The 13,855-nt window shown below is 39.8% G+C and overlaps 4 protein-coding genes across 7 annotated transcripts in view; 1 reads left to right on the top strand and 3 right to left on the bottom strand.

Moving 5' to 3' along the window:
• The window catches only part of cobl (cordon-bleu WH2 repeat protein), a 70,938-nt gene that overhangs the window by 1,251 nt on the left and 55,832 nt on the right, over positions 1–13,855 (top strand). The window contains exons 3-4 of one of the 2 annotated variants that reach the window (XM_054781950.1): positions 754–934; positions 1,002–1,143. The gene's annotated coding sequence lies outside the window, so the exon portion shown is untranslated. The remainder of the gene's footprint in view (positions 1–753; positions 935–1,001; positions 1,144–13,855) is intronic. The other variant, XM_054781949.1, reaches the window with a different exon arrangement.
• On the bottom strand, positions 97–4,334 carry cabz01093075.1. Of its 3 annotated transcripts, XM_054781962.1 has the most exons (3): positions 4,151–4,334; positions 3,820–3,893; positions 97–1,844 (listed from the first exon to the last, which is right to left on the bottom strand). In XM_054781962.1, the coding sequence occupies exons 2-3, from the start codon at positions 3,885–3,887 to the stop codon at positions 743–745; spliced, it is 1,170 nt and encodes a 389-aa protein (XP_054637937.1). In that variant the 5' UTR covers positions 3,888–3,893; positions 4,151–4,334; the 3' UTR covers positions 97–742. The 3 variants fall into 3 exon arrangements, with proteins under 3 accessions (XP_054637937.1, XP_054637936.1, XP_054637938.1); XM_054781961.1 differs by having other exon boundaries at positions 3,820–4,334; XM_054781963.1 differs by lacking the exon at positions 3,820–3,893.
• Positions 6,375–9,579, bottom strand: si:cabz01093077.1 (C-C chemokine receptor type 8). Its single transcript, XM_054781965.1, has 3 exons — positions 9,323–9,579; positions 9,020–9,192; positions 6,375–7,822 (listed from the first exon to the last, which is right to left on the bottom strand). Exons 1-3 carry the CDS (start codon positions 9,480–9,482, stop codon positions 7,124–7,126), a joined length of 1,032 nt encoding a protein of 343 aa, XP_054637940.1. The 5' UTR covers positions 9,483–9,579; the 3' UTR covers positions 6,375–7,123.
• Positions 9,878–12,485, bottom strand: LOC129185189 (C-C chemokine receptor type 1-like). Its single transcript, XM_054781964.1, has 3 exons — positions 12,361–12,485; positions 12,041–12,211; positions 9,878–11,957 (listed from the first exon to the last, which is right to left on the bottom strand). Exons 1-3 carry the CDS (start codon positions 12,365–12,367, stop codon positions 11,059–11,061), a joined length of 1,077 nt encoding a protein of 358 aa, XP_054637939.1. The 5' UTR covers positions 12,368–12,485; the 3' UTR covers positions 9,878–11,058.

Below are 13,855 nucleotides of genomic sequence, written 5' to 3'. Positions count from 1 at the left end.
CTTCTTTTTGTTACTTGAGATAAAAAAACAAAAAAAACATACCAAATAGTTTTTATTTTAGCCTTTTTGTGTTGATACACTTAATTTAATTCTGCAAAACACATTCAAACACCCACAATATTACAGTACGTGCATACGATCCAATACAACAGCTGTGTTATTATTATTATGACACCTTATTAAAGTGCTACATGAGTGGTAAATTATTGAAACCAGAGTGACTATAGAAAGTGAACACATCCTTTTTTATTTTTTCTACAGAAAAAAAACAAGAACAAAGACAAATTGGCAAATGTTGCCCCCTCCGACCCTTTTTACAATTTTTTTTTTTTTTACTTTTTCAAATAATGTTTTAGTCTTTTGTTTTCCTGCTTTTTTTCAGTGTGGAGCAAGTGCTAAAAAACACATCTGTTAAGGGGAAAACCATTTTTGAAAGAACAAATGCATAAAAATACACTAAAGAATGTGAGAAAACATTGTGGTCCAATGAGAGCGAGGTTGAACTTTGGACCGCGATTCCAAAAGGTATATTTGGTGCAATTTGGGGGTCACTTTTTGTACCCACTGTACGTCTCTGACTGACAGTAAAGGTAGAATTTGTCATACAGCTTGTGATTTGGAGCTTGGGTGTACCTAATGTAATGTCTGGTGGGTGTACAGTATGTACTGTGTGCACATTGGCAGCTCTGTTAAATGATTTATCTCCCTTGGAAAATACACCAAACTGTATATTGCTCCCACTTTACACTGCAGTGCTCCTCTCATCCAGGCTGGTGGTTTGGGAGATGATGGACCTGCTGAGGTGTTCCCGAGGTATGACCACCTTGACCAGCTGGCACAGAGTGCACGGAGCCCTGTGGATCAACCTGAGCAGGTTCCTCCTGAACTTCTCCCCCACAAAGACGTAGAGCACAGGGTTGAGGCAGCTGTGGAGGTAAGCGATCATTTCGGTAATTTGCAAAGCCAACCTGATGACTTTGCTGCTTTCGCACTCCGTGTAGATGTGCAGCAGCTCCAGCGCTTTGAAGAAGGACGCCACGTTGTAGGGCACCCAGCAGAAGATGAAGACAGCCACCACCATGAGAACTAAATGGATGGCCTGCCTCTTGGACGACTGAGTGGAAAGCAGCCGCCGGATGATTTGTGAGTAGCAGAAAGCCATGATGACCAAGGGGACGAATAAACCCAAAAAGTTCATTTTAAAAAGACCAAAAACACTCCAGAAGTGACAGTTAGTGCCATCCCAGTTCGGATACACAGGGAAGCAGAAGGAGGTGTTGGAATGGTCCGACTGCTGTACAATCTGCTCTTGTAAGAACATGACTTCAGGAAATGATGACAAAAATCCAGCGAGCCATGTCACACCTGCTGCTATAAACCCAAAAGAGCGTGTGCGTGTCCTCATGGTGTAAACAGCGTGCACAATGGCCAAGTACCTGTCGATGCTCATTAACGTGATGAAGAAAATACCGGCGTAGAAAACAATATGGTAAATACCGAGGACCATTTTGCACATGGCGTCCCCAAATATCCACCGATCCCGGCCTTGATGGGCCAGGAAGGGGAGGGATCCGACCAAAAGGAGGTCCGCGATGGCCAAATTTACGAGGCACACGTCCGTCATGTTGCGAAGTCGCAGGCCACAAACAATGACCAAGATGACCAGAGTGTTCCCCAGAAGACCCAGGAGGAAGAATGTGGAGTAAACGGCGGGAAGAAAATACGCTCCGTGACGCTCGTAAACGCACCTCCCAAAGTCCCAATCAGGAAGCAAGCTGTAGTCGTAGATGTAATCGTATGCCGCTGTTGCAGTCATGTTGTCTGCAGAAGCTGTGGGAGAAGGCCTGAAGAGAAGCAGGAGGAAACATAAGATGTAAATTCTAGACAACTAAATGGATCTCACTTCAATTTTCATCACAGGTCACATCCGAAGGATTGGTCGCCCTCACAGGGCCGGTTGGAACCGTGAAACCATATGTCGTATTAACCCAAATATAAGAGTAAAAAGTAGTTATTTTTATGGAAAAAAAGCCATTTGTGGATCTAGACAGCAAATGATGGAGCGCAAGCGAGTCAGAGCTTTTCTTCCTGTCAATCACACACTCCAGTGACCTGGAAAGGTGCATTTTATGACGTTACTTTTAAAATAATGTCCATCAATGAAGCTAAGGAGCTAATACTTATCATATCCCTTTTTTATTGTAATCTAGCAATTATGGTGTCACTGCTATTGAAAACAACATGGTTGTGAAAATAATATTTACTTTGATTTTCTCCCAAAAATAGATATTTTTTCAAAAACGTGTCTTTTCGGGGTTGTAAATTCCAACATATATTTGGGTCAGAACGATACATGTACAGTCACCTCATCATATTATGACATAAATGCCGCTGCATTTGATTGTTAGCATTTTTACTAGCAAATAAACAACCAGTTTTGAAATCAGACGTCAAAAAAACAAAAACAGTAGCAAGTCAATCATCATGTATACAAAAGTTGTGCAATTTAGCTTAATAGGGTTTGGTCACCAAATATTTGCTTGTAATCAGCAGAAGGTTGAATCGAGGAAACTGGACTCTTTATGTTGGTTGAAGACGTTTCACCTTTAATCCAAGTTTGAAACTTTAGGTGTGGTGACCACCCACAGGGGCCACACCCACCAGGGACATATAAAGAGAGGAACTGAAGAAGACTTTTTGGATTAAAGCTGAATCATCTTCAAACTAGAGAAACACTCGGAGAGCGCAGTCCTCCACTAAGTGCCATAGTTCCCCCCCATATTGTGATTCACACCAAAATAATAAGCCTACATTTTTTGGATAAGTCTTTGATATTTTGTAGAAACTTGTCCTGTGTTGTTTTTCCAAGTGCTCTGGCCATTTTTTGTGGCGTTATACGCACAGATGGTGAAAATGATCCTATCTCACAATGTTAAAAATCCTGTAAAACATTATTGGATCCAGACGACGATCCGGGTCACCCCCAAAATGTAATCAGTTCTCCACAGAGTCCTGATGGCCTGATGGTGAGTGGATATATTATACTTAAAAGTTCATACATTTTTGTCGCGTTATTACATAAGTATTGATAGTGAGCTGCTTCACATCATGTTGTTGTGTACATGTTTGGCGTTGTCTGAACCTTCAATCACAAGCCTTTTATTTACCCTCGTCATATTTGGCCAACTTTCCAAAGACTGGTGTACCGCCGATCACCAGTGGAAATTAGTCACTGACTCACAGAGAGACAAGTTACTCGCAGTAATGTAGGTCAGTCGTATGTATCAAATTTACTACCATTATGGTTTTGTTTTTTTGATACTGGCTCTTATGGCGTATGCCGAAGGCCCAGATACCAAATGCCCGCCACTGATTGTATGGGAGGTCATGTATTACTAGATAAATAGATAGACAGATGCGTTATTAATCCTGGGAAATTTCATTCATCACTGCCATTATGCCCCCCCTCATTCGGGAGACCAACCAATGTCTCATCAAGACCATGCTCAGATGTAGGGAGCGCATACAGGCATGTGGAGGCCATACACACTAATGACATACATCATGAGCTACCAATTATTTGTTTTGAAGTTTTTTTTGTTCTTCAACAAATGACTATGAAATCATTTTTTTATAATATACCTGTATATATATTTTTTTTTATATTGCAGTGTGTTTTGAAAGGGGTGGCGCATAGTTGCTTAACATTCCTATGAACTGACAATATCGGTACATGTTAGAAAGCCAAAGACAAAGGTTTAGTCTCGTGGCGAAGACAGTTTAAGTGTTATCAGAGCAACGTTCTGATTTGATTCTTACCTTGGTAAGTCCTCTGTAAATACGTTCTCGGTCAAGCCACTGAAAGCAGCAGGACTTGTTGTGGCCATAGTTGTCTGCATGTCAAATAAAAACTTCAGCACAAACACTTTGAGAGCAAAGTAACACATTCTGCACGTAAAACGTCATCCTGAGTGAATTTAAGTGGATAATTCATGACAAAATAAAATGAAATGAAAATAAAACACCCATAGCATACATGCAGTATTAAGAGGTATACAACTCTAATGATAATCCTTGCAAAACCATATTCAGTTTACATCATTCTTACAGCGCTCCCAAAGTTTATGAAAGTTAAAAAAAAAAACTTAACCTTCCAGCTGATGTTGGCTGTAACCCTGGACTGATCACATCGGTCAGTAAATCACCTCAAACGACTGGTATCTGTTGTCGGCAGAAAAGTAAAAGCAACAGTACTGTATATAGGCTATACTTCCTGAGGATGCTTCAAATATATGGAACCACAAGTCCGTGGTTGCATGCGTTAAAGCAGACAAGGTGTGTTGAACTCGCAAGTGCAATACCGCTGGAGCGCAAAGCGACATGCAATGCTTTGTGAAACTTTCATAAGTGCTGCGTTAGCACTTGCCTGTCAACAACAACTTGCAACAGAAACACAATGACAACAACCTTTTAACTTTACCTAAGAAATGTTTGTGCCTAAAGCGAGTGTAGTAGAGTAGAGAAATGTGACAATTACATGCAAGGCAGGTTGTATTTATTTGTTGCATACTCACACAAGAACCTCTGAACTTTACTCTGATTACTCCAAATAATCAGACTGCAACTTAAAAATAGCCACATTTGTAGTTGCTGTGGTAAATTATTGTTTGAAATTAAGGATCACAGAAATAAAAAAAACAAACAAACATGGTCAGACAGACAATTATCCCCATTAGAAATCTACTTGAAATGTACCTTCATTTTCGTTTCTTCTTTATTTGTATTTACATAACAAAACATGACACTGTACATTTATCATGTTAACTGTTAAAAAAAAATATGCACACTGTAACAGTGGAAAGGTGAGATGAGATACTGCTAATGATGCTATAATTCAAGTAAATGGGCAAGCAGACTAGCAGTGTACACTTGACATGCTCCATGGACCAATGGAATAGTCAAAGCAATGCATGATGGGATAATTATGGGATAAATGGGACAAACAAGCAGTGTCCTTTATTTAGCTTAGCTTGGAGGAAAGGAGACTAAGGACAAGCAATACTCGCATCCCTGAGAGCTGATTATACAAAAGGAGAAAACTGCGAATAATGAACGCACCTTTAAAAAAAAAAAACTAAAAATGCATATTTTTAATATTGTAATCCCTATAATGCACATTTCACAGTTATTAAACACATTTTAAATTCAGTTGTACACGTTAAGAAACAATTACAAGCATACAGTATACAGTATTGTACTTACAAAACATGCAGTTACACATCACATGTTGTCAAAGCATCTTTCTGCTCGAAAATGTTGTGTGAGTGAATTGACTTGTGAGACAGCACCCTCTGCTGGATTCATATCTGCAGCACTATTTTTCCCCTGCAGATTCAAGATTCAAGAGAGTTTTATTGTCATGTGCATGGTAAAACAGCAGTTATACCATGCAATGAAAATCTTATTCTGTTCATTCTCCCATAGCACCATCGAAACACTTTCTATTTTAGTTACCATCCATCCTTTCTTCTATCCATTTTCTTCCGCTTATCCGGGTCCGGGTCATGGGGGCAGCAGTCTCGGTAGCGAAGTCCAGACTTCTCCAGCCACCTCTTCCAGTTCCACCAGGAGGACCCCAAGGTGTTCCCAGGCCAGCTGTGAGACATAATCCCTCAAGCGTGTCCTATTTCTGCCCCGGGACCTTCTCCCGGCTGGGCATGCCCAGAACACCTCACCAGGCAGGCCTCCGGGAGGCATCCGGACTAGATGCCCGAGCCACCTCAACTGGCGCCTCTCCCATGTGAAGCATGGGAAATACTGTAGTTGAGACTAAATCACGAATGCCTCTGCTGGGTTGCTTCAAGACATAATGAATAGTGATGGGCGGATGGATACTGAAATACCGAAACTTCCAATACCAGCTCTTCATACTCTAAACGTGCTTCTCAAATCAAAATATCAGTACTTTGGATGCTTCAGTCATTTGAGGTTATGCTTGTCTGAAACGTTTATCTGTTGAAAGGATGACAGATCGTACAAAGCCATGTGTGAATTGTGAATAAAGTTTTCTTTCTTATCGGAGTTCTTAACAATTAAACATTTATTTTAATGGTTTTATTATTGTACAGTATTTTCTTTGTTGCCTGAAATACAATTTTAACATAATTTATATGATGCTGCCCTTTTTTCTGTTGTTATGTATTAGCTTGTAAATCACACCACTACTTCAGTATACTTCAGGGTTTAAATTAAATAAATAAATGACTTAAATTAATCTTAATTTTAATTTTAATTAATTTAAATTATTAATGTATTTAAATCAAGAATTTATTTAATTCTTATATTGTATTCTTTTCCCATTAGCTAAGCGACGGGAAGACGCTGTGCTAGCTCGTATTTGAATTGGTCATTCTCGCTTATCACACTCCTATTTACTTGCAGCAGAAAATCCTCCCCGTTGTATATCATGTAATAGTACACTCTCAGTTAAACATATTCTTCTTGAATGCATTGAGTTTGCTCACATCCATGTCAATTTTTATAATGTACCTGATCTGAAAACCTTGTTCAGCGAAGTTCCGCGATCATGCATCATAGAGTTTCTTAAAGAAATAAATCTTTTTATTAGGTTTTAGATAATGGAAACAGGCCCTTTGGCAGGCCGTTTTATTCAGTATCTAGTCTTACAGAGGAGACTTTAAGCCGCCGTCCCGTATAAAGAAAAGCCACATCATTTGCACATTAAAGAACCTACTACTCTGTTCGAAAAGAGTAGGGAATTATTCCCGGTAAAGTAGATCACAGTTTCTATCTTACAAGCTCTACTCCCTAATTAAATTGATAGATTACACTCCCGGGAAACAGGTTTTGTCATTAATAACTTCACATATTAAGGTCCAGACACTTACATGACATTTTGTGTTGATAGTGTCGTTAAACTTTAATCAATCAATCTTGTATTCTTTATGCTATCAGTGTCGCCTGTACTGGCCTGAATTTTACTGACTATCAGATCGGAAACTAGATCAGTGGTATCGCACATCACTGATAATGAAGCAACAGTGACTTATACACAATTAATCGATGAATCCATCGTTATGGCCAACCCGTGTTGGTAGTATTCTTACTGTGATCGCAGGATGGTGTTGGAAGTTTCCTTTTCTGATGTGTCTCTGTGACTGACAGACCCTCTGTTCTTGTTGCAGCATCTGGATAGCAAATTGCCCAAGGGCTTGCGAAATTTCTCCCCAACTAATGCATAAATGATTGGATTTACGCAGCAGTGGGACAGTGCAATGATCTCACACCAGGCCATTGCCATGCTGATCACTCTTGAAGCCTTGTAGGTGTTTAGGATCTCAAAGAGCTGCAATGTCTGAAGGAAAACTACAACATTGTAGGGAACCCAGCACACCACAAACACGCTGACGATCGTGAATATCAGTTTCACAGCTCGAGCCTTGTTGGAGTTCCGTGTCTTGGACAACACAAGCAGGATCTTCACATAGCAGAAAATCTGAATTGGTAGACACAGGAAGATACTGACTGTATTCTCACTGAAGTTTCGCAGCATCTTCCAAAACAGGTGGCGGTTGTCCGGATAGACGGGCTGGCAACTCAGGGAGGTGTTGTCGCTCATCTCAATGGAGGCAAATAGCACTTGTGGGGTTGCCATGACCATGGATACAACCCAGATAGCAACACTGGCTATAATTCCATAGCCAAGTGTGCGGGCTCGCATGGCTCCCACAGCATGGACGATGGCCAGGTAGCGGTCCACACTCATCAGGGTCACAAACAAAGTCCCTCCGTAGAATCCCAGCTGTTCAGGAGCAGAAAGGAAGTTCATTGACAGTCATGTGGCAACATTAAAGAAGCACTCAAGATTATGTACGTAACATAATGTGCAAATATGCACATTAGCACTCAATAACGTCAGCAAAATTTACCTTTATGCATTCCCCCATAGTAGCAGCATTTGAGACCAAATATGAGGTGATGGAAAAACGGGAAAAATACACTATAGTAGTAGTCTTTCTGTGCAGCGTGGGAGAAAGTTAGCACACCCACAATGGCGCATCCAAAGACCGTCGGACAAAGTGGGAACAAACGACATATACTGTATAAGTACATGCAAAAACTATGGGATTTATAATTGTATTTTGTCCCAAAATTCATATGCATTTCCATAAAATACAATGTACTGTAGTTATTTAATTTTTTTTTAGTGTGTATTAATTTTTTTTGTATCATTGCGTCTTTAGAATAGCTTCTCGTGGCCTGGTTTGGCCCCGCCCACAGGCGAATACCGGGATACGGCGCGGTGGTTGGGGAACCCTGGGTTACATCAAGTCTGCCTAGGTTCTCATCGCTTCTCTGTATTTTTTTTTATAATAGCCCTTACAATGTCTTTTAAACACAAGTGCTTCACTTTTTTTCAACAGCAGTGATGAGGTTCCAGCACCATATATGTATCTACTACACTACTACGAGGTGCATTCACTGACACGCCGATCTCCTAACAAGCATGTTGTGTAGGAGACCGCTGGACTAAACTAACTGCTAAAATCCTTTCAAGCAATCTTCTATTTTCCTCAAAAAAAAGAGCAATGGCAAAGATCGCCCATTTTACCTTTGTAGGATAAAAGTCCGGTGTATCTTAGTTTTGCTATTTTTACTGTACTGCGTTTGAATATTACAATACTGTTCTAAACACCTGTAACAAAACTTATAGGCTAGTTCAGAGGAATTCTAGTGGAATACAGTATGCCAGAGACAGAATAATTATATTATGGCAAGTATAATATTGTTATTATTATTATATTAAAACCTATTATTTTAATTAAGTATAAATATTTCTGTGTGGAACACCCTACCCGCAAAAAGTATCAGTTCCACAACCTCTGTAGAGTTATGTGATACGTTCAGGAAAAACGTTCAGAGCATACACTGTGTTTTATGGTGGATCTACCTGTCTTTTCTTCCGCGTATCATCGGTGTATCTGTAAAAAGGTCCCACCTGATAGACTCCCGTAGTGAGTTTGCATACTGCAAGGTTCTGGGAATTATACGCCCACAGAAGGAGAGATACAGCCAGAGCCAGGTCGGACAGAGCCAGGTTGAGGAGACATATGTCAGTTAGCGTCTTCAGCTTGATGAAGCGATGGAGAATCCACAGAACAGCAGTGTTGCCTGTGGAGTAAATTTGTATTTTTCTGTGTTTGTTTTAATTGAGATGAACTGCTAAGCGTTTATGCTCATTTACACCTAAATGCCTGCATTACAAATGTTTATCACGACATATTACATTTTTTGAACGTACCCAGCAAACCACAAAAGAACAGGATGCAGAGGTTAACCCGTAAGGCCATGGATTCATTAGAGTGCTGTAGACTTCCATCACCATCGTTTGTGGAATTGGGATCGTAATATTCATCATACATGTCTGAGTAACTGAAAGTCTTGTTCTCCGTTGCGTCCATAAATCTGTGTGAGCAGAAGTAAAACAAGGAAAAGGCTGATTTGTGCAAAATGTAAACGATAATTACTAATGGAGCTTTTGTGGACGTGAAGAGACTGAAAACGTGATTTCGTCCAAAATATATCACAAATATTCAAAATGAAACCACAACAGCAACATGACAGCAGCAGATGTTCAATCACAAAATATAAACTTCCCCATGCTCCACGCCCTTTTAAACATATAGTTTTAATGGTAAAAGTAGAAAAGACATTAATTTATCATTGTATAAGAACTCCAAACGGAACCTTTTCTGCTTTTTGTTATGACACCACTTTAAATAACAAATATACGAAGTACAAGCATGATCATGTCTCACTCTTTTCAACCATGAGGATGCGACATTCCTCTGTGACATTTCTGTGTGTTGGTTCATACTGTCATATGCAAACAAAGAAACTCAAGGTAAACTTTGTGTAAAATATGCTGGACTTTTCTGCCCTTTCATTTGAACTTTATCATCATCATATGAGTCATCACTGAAACACTTCTGCAACAAAGCGTCTGGGGTGACATTTTTTTTTAATCCTCTATAGCTTACTTTAACACAAAAAGCCGCTGTATCGTCAGCCTTATAACACCAACAACATGAGGTTTGAACAGGAAACACATATCTGTTTTGTAAACTCTATCTACACTCATGTGGTCTTAGTTTTTTGTGTTAGCACATGAGGCTTCACTGTTTGAGACCACTGAGCCACAACTTTGGCAGCCGTGCGACCCTCACTTCCTGTTGCTGACATGGTTTGACCACACACATACACACATGCATTGGCATACACAACTGCTACAAAGCTTTTTGTGAAGATTGTGAGTGAATCCAATTCTGTTTTTAGAAAAGTAAAATGTAAATTACCAAAATCAGTGCTCCTCAAGTCGTGTGCTCTCTTGTGTCAGGCTTGCACGTCATCCTGTTGACATGTCTTGCTCACTTTTTATAGTCAAACCCTGTGGCAAAGCTCGTTTCTGGTAAAAGACAAGTGAAGGTGTTGTTTCCTACACACTGCACGGAGGCGACATGCGATTTTCTTAGAAATGTCGCTTTTTGTTTCAAACATGACATGGGAAACATTTTTGTCGGCTCACACACACAATTGAATATGATTTGATTAGATTGGTTAGGCTAATTGATTTTTGAATGTTTGTAATAATATTTGTTAGTTTTCCATAGTGAAGTCGTGCGGTTTCATCTTTTTTTTCACCTTTTATGCTTTATGCACACTTTCTTGTTTGTCAAAATGTAATAAATGAATGAATTAATCACACAATAAATGAAAATGAACTCTATAATTTTGCAGTACATGCCAAAAGTTTGGACACACCCAACACAACTGATGGTCCCAACCCCATTAATAAGGCAAGACATTCTACTATCATTCTACTGTCCCTGACAAGGCACATCTGTGGAGTGAAAACCATTTCAGGTCTTCTCGCCCAAACTCAACTTTGATCACCTGTGAGTCCGAACAGGTTTTATTTTTAAAGGGTAGAGGTACAGTAGATATTTAGAGGGCTTTGATGTAATGGAGTAGTCCCCTCTACATAGTAAGAGTCGATTCAGACGACCTGGATGCTGCAGAGCTCCTTCTGGAAAAACTATTTGATGAATCCCTGCGTGAACGTTTAATCCCAGGCACCCAGCTACTCAGCAGCAGGTATACACGCCTTATGAATTTCTGTCCCACAAAAGCGTATATGATGGGATTCCAGCAGCAGTGTGTGAATGCAAGAGTCTCACTCACTATTAGTGACAGTTTCACATTATGGATAGAGTCACAGTCATCTATCAAATTGTAGTCAGATTGCAGGAAAATAAGAAAATGTGAAATGTTATATGGTGTCCATAAGAGGAAGAAGACAACCATGATAGAAACTATCAACTTGACAACACGTTGCTTCTTAGAACTCCTTATCCTCATCAGGACAGGGATGATTCTGGAGTAACACAGTATCATCACCATTAAGGGAAGCACCAAGCCCAAGATATTATTTGCTGAGATGTTGTACACCTTCCAGGCCTTGTTCTCTGGCTCGTAACGGCAACCAGGCCCATTAGGCTCCTTTGTCTCTTTGGTGAAAATAAAAGCAGGCAGGGAGACGCACAAGCTCAGCGACCACACAACCACTGTGAGAGCAACCCCTGTTCTCATGGTGCGGTACTTTGCCACCTTAGTGCCATGTATGATGACCATGTAGCGGTCCAGCGTCATGACAACCAGGATGAAGATGCTGCAGAAGAAGCCAGTCCTCTGGAAGCCACCTGCAAAATGGCACAAAAGGTCACCATGGGTCCAATTTTTGACCACAGTGTAGTCGGTGTAGAGTGGCAGCATGATGATGAAGAGCAGGTCAGACAGAGCCAAGTTGAAAAGGCAGATATCTGTCAAGGTGGTCTGGTTGCGATGTTTCACCAGGACACACACCACCAGAACATTACCTTGAAAGAAAAGGGAAAAAATGACCTGCATGTGAACATTTTGAGATCGTATGTAGTCGATAGCATATCTAACTAACACTTACCGATGAGGCCCAGAATGAAAACCAAAGAGTAGAGAACAGTGATGAACATCCTGCTGAAGTCCATCGTGCCACGACTGTCGCAAAGACTATAATAGTCACTCCCTTCGAAGTACTCATCATAATCATATTCAGTCTTCATGGTCACAGTGACAGTATACCCTGCAGTTGTCTCTGCAGACAGAAGGTTGGAAACATGCACATAAGCAATAGATTTTTTTTTTGTTGAACAAAAGGCTGAATTTTAATGTTTCCTTCAAACATAACTAAAATAATTTTAACAGATTTGAAAAATATTAAACAAAAGTCTGCTAAAATGTTACCTGACATGGTTAGGTATAAGTGATGTCAAGCTGTCAGCTCTTTGGTGCTCTGTCCGAGTGGTTACTGATGCCTTGAAAAAACAGAAGTGCTTGTGTTGTGTGACTCTGAAGATCCTTATCAGGTGTGCACACTTGACACTGCATACGTAATGTGAAGAGATGCAAAATAAATGAAGGAGCAGTACATCAAAACATTCTCATGAATAAGTGACTGTGACTGACCTTGCAATTAAAAGTTGCATGCGTAATTACACAGATAAAATATCCGATTTCTCAGTAAATCCGGACAGTAGGCTTTCATAGGAGGCAGCACAGTGGCATAGTGATTAGCATGTAGCATTTTTTTTTATTTAGTTATAAAAAGACAAAAAAAGCCATTTACATTTATTTACAACTAAAGCTTTTTTTTAAATTAATGATCAATATCAATATTTCAGCTTTTTTCTTTACGTTGTGCCTTTTTGCTCTATTTTTCCCATTTTTGCTGTTTTTTTAGTGTTTAATTTTATTTATACAACGTGCCGTGGGTCAACAATGAAAGAGTCACGATCCACAGATGGCCCCGGGCCGCACTTTGGGCACCACTGCTCTAAGGTGTGAATGTGAGTGTGAATGGCTGTTTGTCTACAGTATATAGTATGTGTCCTGTGATTGACTGGTGACCAGTCGAGGGTGTAGCCTACCTCTCACCTGAAAATAACCTGGGATAGGTTCCAGCACACGTGTGACCCCAAGGAGGACCAACAATGTAAAACAAAAATGCATGGATGGAAGGATTTAGTAAGAGAAACAACACTACTTCTACTACTTAATTTAACATGGCTTCCATGCTAAACATAAATGCTAATTCAACAAACTTGTTTTGGAATGATGATGAAAGAAAACATAATTGTTTGTCTGATCTGAATACAAATGTCATGCATGAGCCACTGATGATTAATATTGTTAAGTACTGTACAGTATTGCATAAACAAGGTATGCAGTGTAATAGTAGTGACCTCTTGTGGTGGAACATCATATTGCTTGCTTTTACACAGCACAGTTACAGGTTGTAGGAAGGTACAAAGTATTCTGAGAAAGAGTACCAGGTCAATTCCAGAATGTCAAGATAAAAGTTTAGGTTTATTGGTTTAATCATGAAAAAACACGCAAAAATAACAGCATTGCTGCAATAATTTACTCTAATGATAAATGTAATGACACTGAATGTTGATTCATGCGGGCTTTCAAACTCCACCTGGCGCTCCACCTAGCGCTAAGTGTTTTCCCAATTCCCACTGAGAAAGATTGACGTGGGATCTGCTGACGAAGGCGGGCTAGAACAAGATTGCATCAAGTTAGATTGGAATAGTCCTTCCAAGCAGGCATTGTTGTTCAAATAAAAGTCGCATGAGGTAATATTTTATTATATTATTTTAGGACTGACAAGAACAACTTAAATGTACATTTTTCTTCTTTTCAATTACTCAAATAAAGCTAGGTTAGTCTTCAAAAG

Source organism: Dunckerocampus dactyliophorus, chromosome 7, assembly GCF_027744805.1.
Source record: "Dunckerocampus dactyliophorus isolate RoL2022-P2 chromosome 7, RoL_Ddac_1.1, whole genome shotgun sequence".
Lineage (NCBI taxonomy): Eukaryota > Metazoa > Chordata > Actinopteri > Syngnathiformes > Syngnathidae > Dunckerocampus > Dunckerocampus dactyliophorus.
Note: the sequence above shows the minus strand (reverse complement) of the source record. Positions and strands in the feature narration are given on the sequence as shown.